This window comes from Oncorhynchus kisutch, linkage group LG9 (genome assembly GCF_002021735.2).
Source record: "Oncorhynchus kisutch isolate 150728-3 linkage group LG9, Okis_V2, whole genome shotgun sequence".
Lineage (NCBI taxonomy): Eukaryota > Metazoa > Chordata > Actinopteri > Salmoniformes > Salmonidae > Oncorhynchus > Oncorhynchus kisutch.
Genome location: NC_034182.2, coordinates 5,489,044 through 5,511,292, shown reverse-complemented (window position 1 = coordinate 5,511,292; position 22,249 = coordinate 5,489,044). Strand labels below are relative to the sequence as shown.

The following is a 22,249-nucleotide window of genomic DNA, read 5'->3' as shown; positions in this document are numbered from 1 at the left end:
CAGTATATCTAATTTAGTATTTACAAAAAGACGTGCTCGGAGAATAGAATGCACCTTAAAGATCCTGTTTTCATTGTGATGCTCCAAACATTCCCCAGCAGAACAACAAAACCCTCAAATGCACTCTAATTGATCATCTACATTCCACATACTGCGCTCGTCTAGACAACAGGAAAACTGCTTTGAATCGGTCATGTGGATTTGCTTGTATTAACATCGGGTAAAGACATTAAATCACTGCTGTTTTTCTTTTCACAGAGCGACCGACTGTCCAGGTACGTGCCAAATTCAGTATATTCTTCAGGTCTATCCAAATGGCACACTATTCCCTATATAGTGCACAACTTTTGACCAGGGCCCATAGGGCACCTGTAGTGTACTAATTTTGACCAGAGCCCTATGTAGAGAATAGGGTGCCATTTGGGAATGCATCATTCCTGTCTATTTACCCTTCACTTGGAGGGCTTGTGCAACTTTGGACCAAATAAATCGTTGACAAACTGGTATATGGCTATGTAAATATTAGACATGGTCAATAAGATGCTGTAGAGCTAAGTGTCCATGTTTTTATTCTGTTCAGGAATGAGAGCAGCACTTCCTCTTCTGACCGCTATGACCACCTGGGTAGCCGTGGCGAGGGTCGCAGGTCATTCTCAAGCAGGCTGGACCGAGACGATAGCACTGACTACAAGAAGGTACTGGAGCTCCCAGACACTCACCTTCTACCTTAGTTAAAATCACACCAGACTCAATGACAACACCATAGAAATAGTCACATTTTAATTTTCAGACTGTTTTTCCCTCTCTCAGCTTTATGAGCAGATCCTAGCTGAGAATGAGAAGCTGAAGTCCCAGTTACGTGACACAGACCTGCAGCTGAATGACTTGAAGCTACAGCTGGAGAAGGCCACACAGGTGAGGCACTGTGGCCAGGCTGCGCTGTACAGTTGGGAAATTAGCATGTACCATTAGGATCACTCATTGTGAATAAATAGGACTTCCACGCTAACTGTGGGTTATCAACGTTGCTTGTATTACAGAGGCAGGAGCGCTTTGCTGACCGGTCGCAGCTTGAGATGGAGAAAAGGGTACTGATTTATTAAGTGTTTTATGTGTTTAACTTCATTCATTTGTTTGGTAAAATGATTAACTTACAAAAATGAGTTGTATGAATGAAAGGCACTTACAAATAAAAATGATTATTGGTTTGAACTGAATTGGTAGTGGTTAACAGCGTGGTAATCAATGCCAACTGGTTTATGTCTGAAGGTTACAAGCAGGCCCCAATTTCAGCTGGGTGGTATGGTCTTATAAACCTGACTACTTTCTCCAGTCTACTGCCTCTCCTGCTGGCTGGCTCACCATGCCCGTATATTTGGCTGGGGGGCGTGCAACCCCACCCAAGCACGAGCTACCTACCTTCTCTCACGTGTTTTTGAACATTTTTAGCCAGTGTGTGGTCACGTTTTCTTCATGGTGGTTCTTTTTGACGAGTGTGTGTGATAGCGAGTATACATGATGGATTGTTTCAATGGAAATGTGTTATCTTACGCATGTGCTTTTTGCCATTCTTTTTGGAAAGTGTTCACTCACCTTAACGACTGACACAAATGTATGGGGTCAATTTCACGCCATATGTATTGAAATCAAATAAAAATAAAACATGAACATGGAAAATAAAGTTGAGAATGTAAACATATTTTGGAGGATGGGTGAAATAATGGATTTTGAAATCAAAAATCTAAACATTTGAAGGCAAAATATATACAGTCGTGTCAAAGTTTTGAGAATGACACATTAATTTACTCAGTTTGCTGCTTCATTGTCTTCAGATATTTGTCAGTTACTATGGAATACTGAAGTATAATTACAAGCATTTTATATGTGTCAAAGGCTTTTATTGACAATTACATGAAGTTGATGCAAAGAGTCAATATTTGCAGTGTTGACCCTTTTTCAAGACCTCTGCAATCCGCCCTGGCATGTTGTCAATTAACTTCTGGGCCACATCCTGACTGATGGCAGCCCATTCTTGCATAATCAATGCTTGGAGTTTGTCAGAATTTGTGGGGTTTTGTTTGTCCACCCTTGAGGATTCACCACAAGTTCTCAATGGGATTAAGGTCTGGGGAGTTTCCTGGCCATGGACCCAAAATATCGATGTTTTGTTCCCCGAGCCACTTAGTTATCACTTTTGCCTTATGGCTAGCATGCTCCATCATGCTGGAAAAGGCATTGTTCGTCACCAAACTGTTCCTGAATGGTTGGGAGAAGTTGCTCTCGGAGGATGTGTTGGTACCATTCTTTATTCATGGCTGTGTTAGGCAAAATTGTGAGTGAGCCCACTCCCTTGGCCGATAAGCAACCCCACCCATGAATGGTCTCAGGATGCTTTACTGTTGGCATAACACAGGACTGATGGTAGCGCTCACCTTGTCTTCTCCGGACAAGCTTTTTTTCCAGATGCCCCAAACAATCGTAAAGGGGATTCATCAGAGAAAATGACTTTACCCCAGTCCTCAGCAGTCCAATCCCTGTACCTTTTGCAGAATATCAGTCTGTCCCTGATGTTTTTCATGGCTTCTTTGCTGCCATTCTTGACACCAGGACATCCTCAAAGTCTTTGCCTCACTGTGCGTGCAGACGCACTCACACCTGCCTGCTGCCATTCCTGAGCAAGCTCTGTACTGGTGGTGCCCCGATCCTGCAGGTGAATCAACTTTGGGTATGGTCCTGGTGCTCGCTGGACTTTCTTGGGCGCCCTGAAGCCTTCACAACAATTGAACCGCTCTCCTTGAAGTTCTTGATTATCCGATAAATAGTTTAGGTGCAATCTTACTGGCAGCAATATCCTTGCCTGTGAAGCCCTTTTTGTGCAAAGCAAAAAGGTAATCATGATTGACAGAGGAAGAACTGATTCCTAGCACCACCCTCCTTTTGAAGCTTCCTGTCTGTTATTCGACCTCAATCAGCATGACGGAGTGATCTCCAGCCTTGTCCTCGTCAACACTCACACCTGTGTTAACGAGAATCACTTACATGATGTCAGCTGGTCCTTTTGTGGCAGGGCTGAAATGCAGTGGAAATGTTTTTGGGGGGTTCATTTGCATGGCAAAAAGGGACTTTGCAATTAATTGCAATTCATCTGATCACTCTAAATAATTCATCTGACATTCTGGAGTATATGCAAATTTCTATCATACAAACTGAGGCAGCAGACTTTGTGAAAATTAATATTTGTGTCATTTTCAACTTTTGGCCACGGCTGTAGAATTGTAAACACAAATAATACATCAAAAGCAAAACCCCGAAACTTGTAAAAAAATAAATACAATTAGAGCGAGAGCAAAACATATTTTATCTAACTACTTAGGTAAACATATGAATTACCTGTTGCACAACGTTCGGCGCAGGTGTATGGAGAACAATTTGCCAACGCCTGTGCTGAACTTTGTCTGACAGATGGTTTGCCATTAAATGTATTAGACATGCTTCTAATATCTACAAATCTAGTGGACCAATGGAGACTTCTCTACGCCTCCCTAAACCCTGCCTTTCACGGAAAAATAATGCCTAACTTGCATTCGAAAAGACTGGCTGTGAAAGCAAAGAAACAGACATTGAAAGCAAAGATACGAGTAGCGTAACCAAAGGGTAGGACATGCAGGCAAGACCGTAGGCAAAATCTATTCAATACGATTGGTTGCTGGGAAAGTTTAACCAAAAACTTTTTGTATTCGTTTGAAAATATATTTTTAAATGACTTTGTCATTAAGTTTTGCTCTCGCTTTAAAATGATTTGCTTACAAGTTTTGGGGTTTTGCTTTTAATGTATTTTTGTTTACAATTATATATTATTTGTTTGGTTTTTGATTTCAAAATCTATTTCACCCGTCCTCAAACATGTTTACATTCTCAACTATTTTTCATGTTCATGATTTATTTTATTTTGAATTCAATACATATGGTGTGAAATTGACCCAATAGAAACATCACCTTAACGACAACAGGCACATGCAGTTCGCATGGTGGCCAAGAAAAAAAGTTTATCCTGATCTCAACATCTTCCATGAATGATTTACTCATACCCTAATCTATTGCTTTAGTTTGCTTATTCAAGTCCATGTTGTCACCGGATTTTAGATGACCGTCCCTTGATCTCGTTCCCCTGGCGTTCCCTAAAGTCTGCATTCCTCAACCTTCACAGCTTGGGTCTGCCTTTGTAAGCGAAGCCAACTGCTTTTATTTCAGCTATATTGGCCCCACCAGTATGGCTGACATTACCCATGAGTCATTTCATGAACGTGTCATGTTTAGACCACATCAGGAGAAGATGGGACATGCAGCACCTAGACATGTTAGGTCTTTTTGATGCTTCACAATCATGCGAGTGCACCTCACCCACTTTCCTCTCGCCTCTCTCTCTCTTCATGAAGCTCCTCAACCTGCATCTGTTATCTGATGTTCACACCTCATCTCCACAGTCACTTTATTGGATATAACTGCAGCTAGGTTTTACTATCAGACAGTGTCAATTTAGATTTCGGCTTTGTTTTAGTCATAAAATACCTTTTTTAGGCTTAGTCACATTTTAGCCACAAGTCGGTGCATTTTCTTCTATCAAATAATGAATGTCGGCTACCTCTGACATTAATTGTGGCAGATTGTAACTAATGCCAGGCACAATTAACCATATAGGCTATAAAGCCTTTGCTACAGGTTAAATTTACGACTGATTTTCTCCCCATCATAACCGTAAAGGGGGGTAAGTAAGTGGTTTCTTGAAAAGGGGAGAATTTAAGCTTTCCATAAATGTCAGAAGTATTACCATACTCCTAATATTCAACAAATAGCATTCGTTTGTCCCATAGGAAAAAAGGAACCACTTGCATTCGTGCATCGCTGTGCGTGAGCGGCAACACAGATGAATAATAACGCAAAGGGGAAAATGGAGGTTCTGATGTGATCAAAGCAAAAATAGCCAACATGAAAGTGAGTAAACATGACTTGTAACTAAGCTCAACTAGAACAGTAAAGTGTCCTGGCACCTGGCTTCGCATCGGTTCAAAAGATTGACTTGTGATTGAAGTGGCCTGGGTAGCTGTGGGAGGAGAGTTGGGTGGATCAGCTCAATCAGACCGTGCAACTGAAAGATGTCAATTCTACAAACATGTCCAATCCTAAACATGTATGCTTCAGAATATTTCATGCAGTCCTCTCATTGGCAGAATTGGCATCCTTCATGTTCCGTGGTCTGCAGCTGATTTGCGTTGATCTGCCCAGCTCTCCCACACAGCTCCAGGCCGTCACTTCAGTCACTCGTCAATCTTTTGAACTGATGCGAAGCCAGGTGACACTTGACTGTCGAAAGTTGCGGCTTTAGCGCCGTGGTCCGCATGTCATGCCAAATTAAATGTCCATTAGTGTCACATTTTCGTTGACAAAAATGAAAGTAATTGGTGCTAGTTATCCCCCCCATGGAATCTCGTCTCGTTATCGTCATAGTTTTAGTCAGGAAAAATATTGTTGATGAAATGAACACTGCTATCAGAGCCAGAGTCACTCGAGGCTGTAACAGCCGAGCTGCGGAGCCGAGGTGTGAGGTAACATAACTGAAGCAGTTTGTGGGAGCCTGTATGCGGTGGTTGTCTTTTGTGGTGTTTTCTATGCTCGTCTCCCTCTTCTGTAAACCCGGGGTTAACGTCTGTTTGTCCCCCTCCCTGCAGGAAAGAAGAGCTCTAGAAAGGAAGATCTCTGAGATGGAGGAGGAACTCAAGGTACTGTCTTATGTGACTGGGCCCTCGATGTATGTTGTTGGGTGTAAGGTCCTTTTTTTTGTGTAGGGCACCAGAAGGTTTTGAGTGACATAATTGCATATTGCCCCTTTAAGATCAGGAACAGCAGTCAATATTCCAATGTTAAACATACTGTATACTTTAGCTGGACCACTAGTGTGGACCAATGTGAGGAGGGCCGGAGGCAATTCAATGTCCCATTTGATAAACTCTCTGGTGCTGTGAATTATAGCATTGTAGATGTATAATGTAACAATCCTAACTGACAGTCAGCATAGTGCTTTTGTCACTGTACACTCCCCAGTGTTTGATTTGAGCCCCCAGTGTATCCTATCTGTGGTGTGAATTCTGTGGTGTGAATTCTGTGGTCTGAATTCTGTGTGTGCGCGTGTTCAGTATTGCCACTTTTTGGGATGCTCTATGTTGACGTAACTCTTCTAACTAAGGAGATTGGATGTTCTCAGAAACAGGGCAACAAAATAAACAAGTGTTTTCCTTCTTCCCAGCACTGCCATAATGTAGTGACTATTTCTAGGACATAGGCAGCCCAGCGACTATATCGGTCTTCCTCTCTCTCTAGTCTACTCTGCTACTGTAGATTGTCGTCTCTCCTACATGCCAGCCTGCTTGGAAAGCACTTGTCATTCCTCCAGTTCCAAACTCTGTCCCATTTTCCTAACAATCTCCTTTTTCTGTTTTGTCTTCTTTGCCCCTCTTCTTATCCTTTCTATAATTTGTATTGGCCCCCCTTGTCTTCCATTCTTTCTCTCCCTTCTGGTACTCTCCCATCTCCCCCTTTGCTCTGCCCTCTGCTTGTTTAACTCTCTCGCTCTCCCTCCTCTCTCGCTCTACCTTCTCTCTCGCTCTACCCCTCTCTCCCTGTGTTGTGGTTTTCCTGCAGAACCTCCCAGAGGTAAAGCAGGTTCAGGCCCTGCGTCAGGTCAAGGAGCGGCTGCAGGCAGAGAACAGGGCCCTGGCCCGCGTGGTGGTCAAGCTCTCCCAGTCAGCCTGCAGCCAGCTGCCCCCCTCCGTGGACCTGTAGCCCTGCCCAACCGCTCCTCCTCACCCCCTCACCCTCCCTTCTCATACTCCATTCGTGCTCCGACCTCACCCATAGACAGGCAGGTCCCCAGCCGCCCAACTACAAGGTTATCTCCTCCCCCCTACCTCCCCTGTCCTCTCTGGTTTTCATATTGGGGAGTGTGTTTTGACTGGGCACTTTCCATTTGCAGTACCTATTGTTCTCAGTATAGTTAAATGATATTTTCAGTCAGGTAAGGTATCAAATCGGGTGTTAATTTTCATATAAGCAAATGTACTACTTTATTGTTAGTGCAGCACCTGAAGTATAAATATTGGACTACATGATTAGGTCTTTATTCAATTGATTTTACTAGATAATTTGATATACTGTAAAGGAGAGTGCCCCATTTTGTTATTTTCCCCCCAGTGTGCAGTCTTGAAGTCTTTATCAGGGAGTCCCGCTGTTTCGTTCGGCTGGTTTCTGGCTTTGCATGACATGGCTTCCTTTTAGCGTCAAATGGCGGACATATTTTTTTATGGAGGACGGACACATTTCCTTTCCCCTCAGTGTCTTTCTCCAGTCCCACCCCCATTTCAATTGAGTCTTTATAGATGACGTCAACCCAGCTTTGAGACTGGGTCACCCCAATACTGCAGGTTTCCACTTGGTCTTATTTAATTTCCCAGTGACCTAGACATATTAATTTGGCTCTTGCTCATGATTTCAATTTCCATTACATGCCATAAGAAGCTCCGGTTGGTTGATTGTCATCTGTAATATAATGCCTTTATAGTTTTGCGGTGAACAGTTTTACGTTTTGCTATTGATCTCCCTGGATGTTCAGTTGTTTCCTATGTGAATGCTGAAGTGTTTCAAGAGGGACTGGGCAATACGCCATGGTTGCAATGCTGGACTGCATGGCTTCATGAATCTGCTTAGCCCAGTATGGATTTAATTGATATTGAGGGAATTATATTTGGGAATGAAAATCTGTGACTCATTGTGATTAGTTATATTTTAATTTGTCAAACAAACTGGGTAGTATTTTGTAGTTCTCTCGTAATATTACCCACTTAATCCACAACACTTTGGCACCACACTGATGACTAGTCAAAGTTTCTATTTCCGACTAAACTCAAACTGTGACCAAGATGACAGGCAGTGGTGTAGTTATGTTGGTGAATAACATAACTACTGGCATTGTATTAAGGCAGAGATGTAGTAATGCCATTTTTCATATAGCAGTTAGTTTGGAAATTTGGTTCAGGGCAGAAATGGGTATTGGGTGGGTACTGACTGCGAGATGGCGTTAGCTTTACACTTGATAAGTCTACCTCAGAAAGACATTAAAAACTGAATGATTGCAGAGGCATTATTTGATGCTGCAACAGTTTGAGTTGTCGCTCATGCATTTTTTTTTTGTCCTGTGTGCTTCAAACAAAGGTGCACTTTTGTGCTGCCAGGATTTATGCTGTGTATTTGACGAATGTGTTGTATTCCTGGCTGCCAGTGGAGCCGCCTCTCCTGTTTCTGCATGGCTATTTAGCAGAAACTTTGGACTGGGGTGTGCTTGCTCCATTCTCAGCAAAGAATATAAAGACAATGGGGAAAAAAGTGGTTGAGACTGGCTTGTCAAAGATGCTGATGACACACACTGCAATTAACAGTTTCTGGAACTGGGCTGACTGAACCTCAACGTGTCTCTATGGTGACATGTCTCTAAGCCTGTTTCCCCCGCTCTTTTTTTGTTCTCTTCCAGACGCTACCAGACTTGAAATCAGACAACCAGAGACTAAAGGATGAGAACGGAGCTCTTATTCGAGTCATTAGCAAGCTTTCCAAGTAGAACAAACCCCTCCCGCCCTCCTGCGCCCGCCCACTCCTCCATGGCAGTGACTAATGGAATTGCAACTTTTAGGTATTAATTGCAAGAGACATCCGCAACAAGACTCCTTCTCAGCTCTTCTATGCCTCGCTCCTCTCCCACCACCACAGCGTCCTCCATGTCCTCCCTCTCTCCATTAGGTTATTCTCCACTTCAACCTGTGGCTGCTCTCCAGATAGAACCACTGAGTTTACATTAGCAGAGGATAGGGTTGTGAACGGCATGTAAAAGCGTTTGTGGGCGGGGATCCTCAACTATTTAACCAATAAGCCTTAGTTGTACATAAAACACTTGTATCGATCTCTCAGCTGTCACAGAAGAACAGTTATTTCACACCTGATTTTATTCGTGCCACAAACCTTTATTTGATCTTTTTGTTTTCATTTCCTGTTTGTTCCTCGACCTACATACAAGGGTTGTGCGATGTGTAGTTGTCCTGTTCTTTCTGACCCCCCCCCCCCCCCCCCCAAGAGAAGTCCTCCCCGTTTTTGGAGGCTCTGCCTACAGCAGAAGACTTCCCAGTCGTACCCCATCTTAGTACACGCAACCCCACCCCGACACACACCACAAAAGCACACACACCTCTATCCACGCCACTCACCCCCTTTCCATTTCTGTACCTTTGTGTGTCTCCCTCAGAGGTAAATGGAATTATCGCTTTACAGAACAGGTGGACTTGGTGGAATTTAAGCTTTCACTGTATGTGCAATATGCATTTATTTCTAATAAAAATGCTTTAATGATGAGTCCATCACTAGTAGGATTTTCACTCCATCTTTCCATCGCTCACCCCTTTCACCGACCCCCCCCCCCCCCCCCCTCTCTTTTCTTTAAGGTTGTAGTGTAGTCGTTGGTTTATACTCTGTATTTCTCACTTCGTTTTAGCAGGTACTGAGTGATGCTGTATATACCTGTATGTATCGTTTGAGACCAGCACATGGCATGCATTTATGGTTCCCGTCTGTTACTATTAAAAATATACAAACTCCAGAGGACAAAAAAAGTGTGTTTTTAACTATTTTCTTCATTTATAGTCTAAAGACATTGGATTACAATAGGGCCTCTCTCTCTTAAAGGGAATGGCTGGCAGTGTTCAGTGCTTTTTCTTTCCAGTTTTAAGTGTTCACGGTAATTGTGAGATACGAATAATATAATTGCTTCACTACATTTCACACATTGTATTCAGTATCTTTGGATGAGTGCTGTTCATTTTCTTTTCAGTTAGTTTTTTAAGCTGTAGTATTAGCCAAGGTGTTGTCACTAAAAGATCTTAGGTATTGCTAACCCAGTCCTTTTTACAATGTCTACATGCACTGTCAATGCCATGTGAGGAGTATTTGATGTCAGCCACCATCAAATAAAGTCCATGCATCAAACACATTTGATGCATTTCAGTGGCCTTTTTAAGGATACTGTAGTAAAGAAAAGGTTGCTGTAGTTGGACTGTTGGCCATCTCCTCTTTTGGTTTACATTGCCGTTTTTCCTTTTTTAAATGTCCCATCTTGTAAAATAGGCGTGTGGCTTCATACATGCGAGCTGTGCTGTGACTACCAACCACTGAAGAGTTCATTAAAAATAAACTTGTACATTGTAAAGCCCTTGTGTTGGCTATTTTATTCTTGTCATTCATTAAATTGTACACTTGAAGGTGACTATAGCCCTTCAAGGATGCTAACCTGTCACTTCTCTGAATAGTTTCTGTCTTGGCCTCTTTCTGCAGTGATACCTCCATTGCACAGCAGAAACATGTTACGAGAATGGTTTCTTGGGTCGTCTCTGCTGTGTTATGGAAGTCCCCAATTCCAACAACTGGCTAAAGCTGTGGAGGACCTTCAAAGATGTCCATGTTGTCTGTCAACTACCTGTATTTTATTTAGGACAAACGAGTGTGCATGTTTTTAGAAATAACAAGGCCCACTTATTCAATGTTTCCCAATAAAATGTTCCGTTTATTTTAACCCACATTGAATGGAAACACCCAGCTCAGCCGGGGAGAGCCCAACAACCATGCTCCTCTAGGCCTACATCCACCACCACCTCAGGTCAGTTTGTTTCACCTGTAATAATAGGGATGTGATTTAGACCCATGTCAACCATGGATTAGTTTCTCCTGGCCCATAGATTACTTTCAGGGTGAGGAACCATCTAACCTCGTCCCCAGGGCTATTGGGAATATAATCTTGGGATGTCAACGATTGAAAGTTGGACTTGGTGAGAGTGACTATACTGAGTGAAGTATTTCATTGAATGTTTGCGACTCACACGATTGTGAGGTTAGGGGTGTGATTTGTCACCACAGCAGATTAGGATATTAACACAGCAGTTTAGGTGAATTAACATAGCAGGTTAGGAAAAGGGTTAAGGTTAAGCTAATGCTATAGTTGTCAACTGTTGTCCCCGACGCGACTGCTAGATGGAGCTGTAAGCCTAAGTCGACTCCCTCTAGCCTCAACAGTAGAAATGTAAACAAACCATCTGTGGCCACAAATCATGTCTGTTTTAGGATACTCCATTATTGCAATAGACCCGCTCATACAGAGTGATTGCTATGTTGAATCACCGTTCTTCTATTGTATGCTACCTTCTATAAGACCATTTCGATCTTTATGTCCGAGAAGGGTGCTTTAGACCCATTTTAGAGGAGTGGGAATTCCTTGAATAAAATGATCCCAATAATCTTGAGCTGGGTGTTGTCACTAGTGTTGGAGCTACAAATGTTTGTCACTCCTGTGCTTGTTACAGTAATGCGCCCTCATCTGCCCTGGAGTGTTGTAACTGGTTCAGGAACTTAATGTTGAGCTCTAGAACTGCATCATGGGAAATGCAATTTATAAACACTTTGCGAACCACCAGCCTAAATTGGGACCTATCACCGGGAAACATCCAGTGGTGTGGAGATATTTCACCAGAGGACAACTTGGCATTTGACCAGGAAATGCAGTTGATGAGCCAGACAGACACTTCCTGCCCCACAACGGCTGGGTGATGTCAGATGACCCGCCTGACAAACTTTGCAGAGCCAGGTCAGCTGATAGTTCAGTAGTATTAGGTTACAGGTCAGCTGATAGTTCAGTAGTATTAGGTTCCAGGCCAGCTGCTACTGCTGTTGTAACTGGTCTAGTTTCGGCCTGTAATTGTCATATCCAGTCTATACCAAAAGGGGGTGGTAAAGATGGACCTTTCCCTGAGAAATGTGACACTTTTTTTGTTTGTTTTAGATATCATTGATATTTCTAACTCTTCTGTTTCATCCCTGTCTGGCTCTACCTTGTACCCGAGGGGAGAGCTGATCTGCTGGGGAGAGCTGATCTGCTGGGGAGACAGCCTGAAGCTGTGCTGCTTAGGGGAGAGCTGATCTGCTGGGGAGAGCTGATCTGCTGGGGAGACAGCCTGAAGCTGTGCTGCTTAGGGGAGAGCTGATCTGCTGGGGAGACAGCCTGAAGCTGTGCTGCTTAGGGGAGAGCTGATCTGCTGGGGAGACAGCCTGAAGCTGTTCTGTTGAGGGGAGAGCTGATCTGCTGGGGAGACAGCCTGAAGCTGTTCTGTTGAGGGGAGAGCTGATCTGCTGGGGAGACAGCCTGAAGCTGTGCTGCTGAGGGGAGAGCTGATCTGCTGGGGAGACGGCCTGAAGCTGTGCTGCTGAGGGGAGAGCTGATCTGCTGGGGAGACAGCCTGAAGCTGTGCTGCTGAGGGGAGAGCTGATCTGCTGGGGAGACGGCCTGAAGCTGTGCTGCTGAGGGGAGAGCTGATCTGCTGGGGAGACAGCCTGAAGCTGTGCTGCTGAAGGGAGAGCTGATCTGCCAAAGCCTCTACCCCTTCACTTTCCCCTTCCCATCTCTCGCCCTCTTCTCTATCTCCAACCTCACTCTTTCTCCCTCCCCAAAATTGCCTATGTTGCATTGTGTGCCCTGGTGTGTGTGGTGTGGCTGTATGTAGTACATGCTGGAGAGAACTCGCAAGGTGAAGCCAGACCTGTATATGGTGGCTGAGCTGTTCACAGGCAGCGAAGAGCTGGACAATGTCTTTGTCACTAGACTGGCCATTACCTCCCTCATCAGAGGTAAGAGCCTGGGAAATGCACAAATGGCACGTAATCTATAGCCTGACTGCCAGTCTATTTGTGAAATCAAGCCAACTCATTGACAATTAGGAAATGAGTTGAGCATTGGAGTGGACCAGAGTACATACAGATCTGGGACCAGGCTACATAATCTGGTAGAAATGGAAAAATAAGTGTTAACTGTTTCTGTTTTGCTTCAACAGTTGGGTATTGCCTTTGTTCATGGTATATTGATACACATGAAATTAAATACATCTGCAATTGATTGTCTCTTGACTAAAAGGGACTGTTCGTGGTAATATTAGAAGTGAACTATGAATAAATTGACAGATTAATTCAGCTCGAGTGAGTTTTCTTATTAATGACCATATTGGCTATAACCATTTGCCTGTTTTATCTAGTTGCTACAATAACAATCTCTCTCTTTGTCTGTCTGTTCCTCAGAGGCCATGAGGGCAGGAGACAGTCACGAGGAGGGTAGGCTGGTCCATACGTTTGGTGGAGAGCCTATGGGCTCGTCTGAGGCTGGGCTGAAGAACGTCTAGTGCCCTCTATCGCCCATGCCATGTTCCTCGACGTTACCCATGACAATGATATGGTCCAATTCACAAACCTATCAATATAACTCCTTGTAACCCCTACTGCCTCTGATCTGGCAGAATCACTGTATTTGTGAATGTTGGAGTGTGCCCCTGTTTGTACATTTAAAAAGCAACAAAAAAGTGGTGTTTGCATAATGTGAGGAATTTGATGTATAGCTTTTACTTTTACTCAAGTATAACAATTGTATTTTTTGTACAAAATCTTTAAAAAAGAGGTGGTGGTTCTGGAGGCCAGGACTGTGGAGAGGATCGGATCGCTGTGTTAAACCAGAAAGACAGGAACGGCATCAACAGTCTGCCGAAGCACACTGTAGAGATCAGAGAACACATCCAGGTAACATGAGAACAGCACCATAGAATTACAACTTTACCTCCCAGCTAGGGTTACAGGCATGTCTCTATATGCCTGGCATGTGATTGTACACAATGGGCAATTTTAGTTTATAAGGCATGAGAACCCAGGTTTTATTGTGTGATAATTAAGGGCTGTTCTTAGACCTGATGTTTTGTGCTTGGGTCACTTCAGTCTATACACATGTACAGTGGGGCAAAAAAGTATTTAGTCAGCCACCAATTGTGCAAGTTCTCCCACTTAAAAAGATGAGATAGGCCTGTAATGTTCATCATAGGTACACTTCAACTATGACAGACAAAATGAGGGAAAAAAATCCTGAAAATCACATTGTAGGATTTTTTATGAATTTATTTGCAAATTATGGTGGAAAATAAGTATTTGGTCAATAACAAAAGTTTATCTCAATACTTTGTTATATACCCTTTGTTGGCAATGACAGAGGTCAAATGTTTTCTGTAAGTCTTAACAAGGTTTTCACACACTGTTGCTGGTATTTTGGCCCATTCCTCCATGTAGATCTCCTCTAGAGCAGTGATGTTTTGGGGCTGTTGCTGGGCAACACGGACTTTCAACTCCCTCCAAAGATTTTCTATGGGGTTGAGATCTGGAGACTGGCTAGGCCACTCCAGGACCTTGAAATGCTTCTTACGAAGCCACTCCTTCATTGCCCGGGCGGTGTGTTTGGGATCATTGTCATGCTGAAAGACCCAGCCACGTTTCATCTTCAATGCCCTTGCTGATGGAAGGAGGTTTTCACTCAATCTCACGATACATGGCCCCATTCATTCTTTCCTTTACACGGATCAGTCGTCCTGGTCCCTTTGCAGAAAAACAGCCCCAAAGCATGATGTTTCCATCCCCATGCTTCACAGTAGGTATGGTGTTCTTTGGATGCAACTCAGCATTCTTTGTCCTCCAAACACGACGAGTTGAGTTTTTACCAAAAAGTTATATTTTGGTTTCATCTGACCATATGACATTCTCCCAATCTTCTTCTGGAACATCCAAATGCTCTCTAGCAAACTTCAGACGGGCCTGGACATGTACTGGCTTAAGCAGGGGGACACGTCTGGCACTGCAGGATTTGAGTCCCTGGTGGCGTAGTGTGTTACTGATGGTAGGCATTGTTACTTTGGTCCCAGCTCTCTGCAGGTCATTCACTAGGTCCCCCTGTGTGGTTCTGGGATTTTTGCTCACCGTTCTTGTGATCATTTTGACCCCACGGGGTGAGATCTTGCGTGGAGCCCCAGATCGAGGAAGATTATCAGTAGTCTTGTATGTCTTCCATTTCCTAATAATTGCTCCCACAGTTGATTTCTTCAAACCAAGCTGCTTACCTATTGCAGATTCAGTCTTCCCAGCCTGGTGCAGGTCTACAATTTTGTTTCTGGTGTCCTTTGACAGCTCTTTGGTCTTGGCCATAGGGGAGTTTGGAGTGTGACTGTTTGAGGTTGTGGACAGGTGTCTTTTATACTGATAACAAGTTCAAACAGGTGCCATTAGTACAGGTAACGAGTGGAGGACAGAGGAGCCTCTTAAAGAAGAAGTTACAGGTCTGTGAGAGCCAGAAATCTTGCTTGTTTGTAGGTGACCAAATAATTATTTTCCACCATAATTTGCAAATTAATTAATTAAAAATCCTACAATGTAATTTTCTGGATTTTTTTTTTTCTTTCTTTTTCTTTTTCACTGTCATAGTGGAAGTGTACCTATGATGAAAATTACAGGCCTCATCTTTTTAAGTGGGAGAACATGCACAATTGGTGGCTGACTAAATACTTTTTTGCCCCACTGTACATGAGTTATATTCCTTTTAAAGGCACTGCCAGTACCATTATTTCTACTGGAACTGTCCAGCAACATGATGGCAAGATTGTGAAGCATGCTGATGTCACTGGTAAGGGCCGCAGTGAATTTGTTAAGCAGACTAAATTTGAACAGCTCACCCTGGTAGTGTGATATTGTTCAGGTAAGAATACACTGTCCTGGCCTCCCGGGTGGCGCAGTGGTTAAGGGCGCTGTACTGCAGCGCCAGCTGTGCCACCAGAGACCCCGGGTTCGCGCCCAGGCTCTGTCGTTACTGGCCGCGACCGGGAGGTCCGTGGGGCGACGCACAATTGGCCTAGCGTCGTCCGGGTTAGGGGTTTGAAATCCTTGTCTCATCGCGCACCAGCAACTCCTGCGGTGGGCCGGGCGCAGTGCGAGCTAACCAAGGTTGCCAGGTGCACGGTGTTTCCTCCGACACATTGGTGCGGCTGGCTTCAGGGTTGGATGCGCGCTGTGTTAAGAAGCAGTGTGGCTTGGTTGGGTTGTGTATCGGAGGACGCATGACTTTCAACCTTCGTCTCTCCCGAGCGGGAGTTGTGGCGATGAGACAAGGTAGTAGCTACTAAACAATTGGATACCACGAAATTGGGGAGAAAAGGGGTAAAAAAAAATAATAATAATAATAATTCAAAATTCAATAATAATACACTGTCCTATTGAGATTGTCCCAGGTACCCTATGTATCAAGTGTTGAAGAAGGAGTGGCCCGTGCATCCATGTAATATGATCTAAATGGGTCGTAAATCATCATGCCTACTCTAAGACAAATGATACACATGGCCTGTGGGTGACAAGTCATGGCTCATCCTATATAACTACTGCTGTACACTCAGTTTCTATTCATATACTGTCTATGCACATTACACACCATACATACACTGAGTATACCAAACATTATATATGTATATACACACACACACATATAGTACCAGTCAAAAATTTGGACACCTACTCATTCAAGAGTTTATTTTTACTACATTGTAGAATAATAGTGAAGACATCAAAACTATGAAATAACGTATGGAATCATGTCGTAACCAAAAAAGTGTTAAACAAATCAAAAAGTATATTTTATATTTGAGATTCTTCAATGTATCCACCCTTTACCTTGACAACTTTGCACACTGCATTCTCTCCAACACCAGGTAGTCACCTGGAATCCATTTGTGGAATTTCTTTCCTTAATGCATTTGAGCCAATCAGTTGTGTTGTGACAAGGTAGGGGTGATATACAGAAGATAGCCCTATTTGGTAAAAGACCTAGTCCATTTTATGGAAAGAACAGCTCAAATAAGCAAAGAGAAACGACAGTCCATCATTACTTTAAGACATGGTCAGTCAATCCAGAACATTTCAAGAACTTTGAAAGTTTCTTGAAGTGCAGTTACAAAAACCATCAAGCTCTCTATGATGACCGCCACAGGAGTTACCTCTGCTGCAGAGGATAAGTTCATTAGAATTACCAGCCTCTGAAATTGCAGCCCCAAATTTTTTTCAAGTAACAGACATCTCAACATCAACTTTTCAGAGGAGACCTCGTGAATCAGGCCTTCATGGTTGAATTGCTGCAAAGAAACCACTACTAAAGGACACCAATAAGAAGCCAATAAACATGAGAAATAGACATTAGTCAGGTGGAAATCTGTCCTTTTGTGGGGAGTAGGTGAACGGATGATCTCACATGTGTAGTTCCCACCCAGAAAGAATGGCAGAGGAGGTGTGATGGTTTAGGGGTGCTTTGCTGGTGATACTGTCAGTGATTTATTTAGCATTTAATGCATACTTAACCAGCATGGCTACCACAGCATTCTGCAGCGATACACCATCCCACCTGGTTTATGCTTATTGGGACTATCATTTGTTTTTCAACAGGACAATTACTCAACACATCTCCAGGCTGTGTAAGGGCTATTTGACCAAGAAGGAAAGTGGAGTGCTGCATCAGATGACTTGGCCTCCGCAATCACCCAACCTCAAACCCAATTGAGATGGTTTGGGATGAGTTAGACCGCAGAGTGAAGGAAAAGCAGCCAACAAGTGCTCAGCGTGTGGGAACTCCTTCAAGACTGTTGGAAAAGCATTCCAGGTGAAGCTGGTTGAGATAATGTCAAGATTGCCTTCATGACAGCTTTGAACAAAGGGTGGCTACTTGAGGAATCAACAATCAAAAAATATATTTTGATTTAACACTTTTTTTGGTTACTACATGATTCCAAATGTGTTATTTCATAGTTTTAATGTTTTCGCTATTATTCTACAATGTAGAAAATAGTACAAATAAAGAAAAACCCATGAATCTGTAGGTGTCCAAACTTTTGACTGGTACTGTATATAAATTCCGGCGACTAATATTACTCGTTCTGATATTTCTTATATATTTTTTTATTTCTTTATAAACTTTTGGTATTATGTTTGCATTATATAAGCATTTTGCTGCACCTGTGATAACATCTGCAAATTTGTTTACTCGACCGATACATTTTTATCTAATTTGAAGTACAACTTACAGACTGTAGTTTACTGTTGAGAGTTAGAATGGTAGAATACACAAGGTGCAGTTTTGAAACTTGGTTGTGCATCAGCAATTTGCCTCTTCTTATATGTTACTCATTGACAGGCACTCAATTAGCCCATGTCAGTTAAACGTTTTGTTAAATTGGTCTAGTTAGTCTAGCCAGTTATCTAAATTTGTAGTCATCATGGCCGAATTACCGTCCGGGAACACTGGGCACGTGCCCAGGGGCCCAGACCTCCGGGGGGGCCCCCATTGAGTTTCTTAGTCACTCTGATTCAGGTATCATATTAACATGGCATAAGTCATGTCAACATATGTAGAATTGCTGGAAAATAGCTTTTAAAACTGCAAAAAATGTCTCCCCAACCCATGGCAAAATGTGTAGAATTTCAGGAAATTAGCTCCTAAACAGTAACAACAACAAAAAGTTATGTAAAGCAAACGTATGGGTGTTCCTTTTGTTAATAAAATAATTGTTGCGAACAGATCCATCTGTGTGTATTAAATTAGAGTTTTTAATCCCAGTACTGAGTTAATATGTAGCGGCTAATCATTTATTCCTGAACAGAACCATTATTTTTTCATTCCGTACCACTGTTCCTACCAGCAACCCCTAGTTGAACACACTGGCCTAGTTAAATAAAGAACATTTTTTACAAAAATTGGTTTATCTTTCCTTTCTGTTCCTTTTTTAACCTTTTATTATTATTATTATTATTATTTACATTTAGCTCATTAAATTACTTCACCCATCAGTGATGATAAAGCAGGCATGCAAGTTATTTACATATGTGATGGACAGACGAGTGTAGCCTATGACTCAAGATGCGACTGAAATTTTACGGGTGGAGAGAGAGGGTTGAGGAGGAGGCTTGAAGCGCTGGGCATCTTATGACATGCATTATCTTAATTGGGTCCACAGTATTATAACTAGGAGGAGCGGCTTCTATGGAGGAACTTTGAATGTCCTTTGAGCTAGCTGCTAGCTAAAAAAAAACTTGTGTGAAAAAGCGGCACCAGAATTCAAAAACACATCTTACGATTTTGGAGTTAGCATATCCAAGTTGAAAGGTGATGACTAGGCCTATATTATTCTTAACTAGCATTGAAAAAAGTGAATCCATTCTTCTCTAGCTAATTAAAAATCTCTCCTATCTTCTGAACCACGCTTGTAACGTCAGTACAGTAGCCTATGGTAACGCTAGTACAGTAGCCTATGGTACCGCTAGTACAGTAGCCTATGGTACCGCTAGTACAGTAGCCTATGGTAACGCTAGTATAGTAGCCTATGGTAACGTCAGTACAGTAGCCTATGGTAACGTCAGTACAGTAGCCTATGGTAACGTCAGTACAGTAGCCTATGGTAACGTCAGTACAGTAGCCTATGGTAACGTCAGTACAGTAGCCTATGGTAACGTCAGTACAGTAGCCTATGCGTCAGAGGGGGGAGGGGCAGGTAGCCTAAACACGCACACACTTGGCAAAGATTTTCAGTTTGCAGGCAGATACTGGAATACATTTCTGAGTGACAGAGTGAGGGCTTTGCAGATGCACTTTGCTGCATTTTTTGTGGGACTAGGAACCTAAAAGAACATGATTAACCGGTTCCCATGTTTTAAAAATAATGGTTCTGTTCCGGAACAGTATGGACTACTTTCATTTTCATTTATGTTTCTTAAAAATGTTTGTTATTTTACAGTGTTCTGTTCCCTGAACCGGTTCCAACCCCTGATTGTATAGCTAATAGGCTATGTGCTTTTAGATCGACTGAGGTGAATGAAGCTACAGCAACCAATGTGATAATGGTTGGGCTAATTTCTGCTTGCTTTTTTCTGTTCTCCAAATAGCATTTGAGAGTTCTAAAATTGTGTAGAAATGCTGTAAATGAGCTTCAACTTTCTTAAAATGCTTACACACACACACGTTTTGTTCTTCTATCCTCGTGAAGACCTAATGTATTTACATTCAAAATCCTATTTTCCTTAACCCTAGCCCAAACCCTAAACCTAACAACTAACGCAGTACACTAACCCTAATTCTAACCCTAATCTTAAACCTAACGACAAAACTCAAAATAGCCTTTGTCCTCATGGGGACATAGGAAAGGATTTTCCTTGGTTTACTATCCTTGTGGGGACTTAGGGAGATTTTAGGTCCCCACAAGGATAGAAGAACGAACGCATCCACATACATTGCCTTGCATCACAGTGCTAGCTGTGCTACTAGAGATTCTGGGTTTGAGTCCAGGCTCTGTCGCAGCCGCCCGCGACTGAGAGACCCATGGGGTGGCAATTGGCCTAGTGTCGTCCGGGTTAGGGGAGGGTTTGGCCTGCAGGGAAGTCCTTGTCCCATTGCGCACTAGCGACTCCTGTGGCAGGCCAGGTGCAGTGCATGCTTACATGGTTGCCAGGTGCCCTGTGTATCCTCTGACACATTGGTGCGGCTGGCTTCCGGGTTAAGTGGGCATTGTGTCAAGAAGCAGTGTGGCTCTAGACCTTAGCCTCTTCTGAGTCCTTACGGGAGTTGAAACAATGGGACAAGACTGTAACTACCAATTAGATACCACAAAATTGGGAGAAAACAGAGTAAAAATGAATAAACAAACACACACAGTGCCTTCAGAAAGTATTCAGACCCCTTGATTTTTTCCCCCACATTTTGTTACGTTACAGCCTTATTCTAAAATGGATTAAAACACTACTCCTCAGTAATCTACTACACACAATACCCCTTTATGACAAAGTGAAAACAGGTTTTTAGAAATGTTAACAAATGTATTCAAAATAGAATCATAAATACCTTATTTACATAATTATTCAGACCCTTTCCAGACCCCACTGTTTTCATAGATCACCTTTGAGATGTTTCTACAACTTGTTTGGAGTCCACCTGTGGTACATTCATTTGATTGTATATGATTTGGAAAGGCACACACCTGTCTATATAGTATCCCACTGTTGACATGTCTGTGCATGCGAGAACAGAAATCAAGCCATGAGGTCGAAGGAATCCGTAGAGCTCCGAGACAGGATTGTGTTGAGGCACAGATCTGGAGAAGGGTACAAACAATGTCTGCAGCATTGAAGGTCCCCAAGAACACAGTGGCCTCCATAATTCTTAAATGGAAGAAGTTTGTAACCACCAAGACTCTTCCTAGAGCTGGCCACCCGGCCAAACTGAGCAGTCCGGGGAGAAGGGCCATGGTCAGGGAGGTGACCAAGAACCCAATGGTCTCTCTGACAGAGCTCTAGAGTTCCTCTGTGGAGATGGGAGAACCTTCCAGAAGGACAACCATCTCTGCAGCACTCCACAAATCTGGTCTTTATGGTAGAGTGGCCAGACGGAAGCCACTCCTCAGTAAAAGGCACGTGACAGCCGACTTGGAGTTTGCCAGAAGGAACTGTTAGGGTTGCGTCAATTCGAATCTGTTATCAGAACAAGTTATGAGTTTCTGAGTCACTGATTGTATACTATGTAGTTATATTAGCTAAGCAATAAATGGCAAATGCAATTTTCGTATATTACGGGTACGCTGTAACACCACGCAGGGCAGTACAGAGAACTGGCCAACACCCTAACAGTATCTTCTTTAATACTCTGACAGAAGTAGTTCCTGCTTCCGAGCTGGCCTGTCAGAGTAGAGACTCGGTGTGGTTTTAGACTCACTGGCCTATCGTTGGCGCCCAGACTGGTCCCAGCCCCACAGCGCTCCAGATGTCCGGAACTGCTACTGAGTAGATTAGCTCTGGTGGCCCCACACCCTGGTTGCTACATCCATTGCACAGCTCCTGTTTTTGTGTTATTCTGTATTTTTCCATCACGTTAAAGGCCCATGGCCCTGAAACTGTTGACACCCTAGATTAGTTACAAATCACACTATGCTGCACAATGTCTATCAATGTATTAGCCACACATAATGCTTCAATTATAGTCCTAGAGTAGGGCCTTTAAACACTGTCTTTTTAAAACCAAACCTCACAATCCCCCTTTTCACACTCCTATGGGTGTGAATAAAAATTCAGCAATGAATCATATAAAAGCTACAAAGTTTAATATACAGTGGGGCAAAAAAAGTATTTAGTCAGTCACCAATTGTGCAAGTTCTCCCACTTAAAAAGATGAGGCCTGTAATTTTCATCATAGGTACACTTCAACTATGACAGACAAAATGAGGAAAATCATATT

The 22,249-nt window shown here is 43.0% G+C and overlaps 1 protein-coding gene and 1 long non-coding RNA gene across 16 annotated transcripts in view; both read left to right on the top strand.

Moving 5' to 3' along the window:
• Nucleotides 1-10,300, top strand: part of LOC109896632 (protein phosphatase 1 regulatory subunit 12A) — a 62,474-nt gene extending 52,174 nt beyond the window's left edge. For 8 of the 15 annotated variants that reach the window (XM_031831621.1, XM_031831625.1, XM_031831616.1 and 5 more), the window contains 7 exons: nucleotides 259-275; nucleotides 581-695; nucleotides 811-915; nucleotides 1,041-1,088; nucleotides 5,727-5,777; nucleotides 6,697-6,916; nucleotides 8,579-8,683. In XM_031831621.1, the coding sequence (XP_031687481.1) occupies nucleotides 259-275; nucleotides 581-695; nucleotides 811-915; nucleotides 1,041-1,088; nucleotides 5,727-5,777; nucleotides 6,697-6,837 (477 nt within the window). In that variant the 3' untranslated portion in view covers nucleotides 6,838-6,916; nucleotides 8,579-8,683. The other 7 variants (XM_031831617.1, XM_031831627.1, XM_031831626.1 and 4 more) reach the window with 5 other exon arrangements.
• A 1,046-nt stretch (nucleotides 10,301-11,346) lies between these two features.
• LOC116375254 (uncharacterized) lies at nucleotides 11,347-18,551 on the top strand. The gene is made up of 3 exons (XR_004210967.1): nucleotides 11,347-12,765; nucleotides 13,210-13,701; nucleotides 17,422-18,551. It is a non-coding gene; the product is annotated as an uncharacterized LOC116375254 (long non-coding RNA).
• The last annotated feature ends 3,698 nt before the right edge of the window (nucleotides 18,552-22,249 follow it).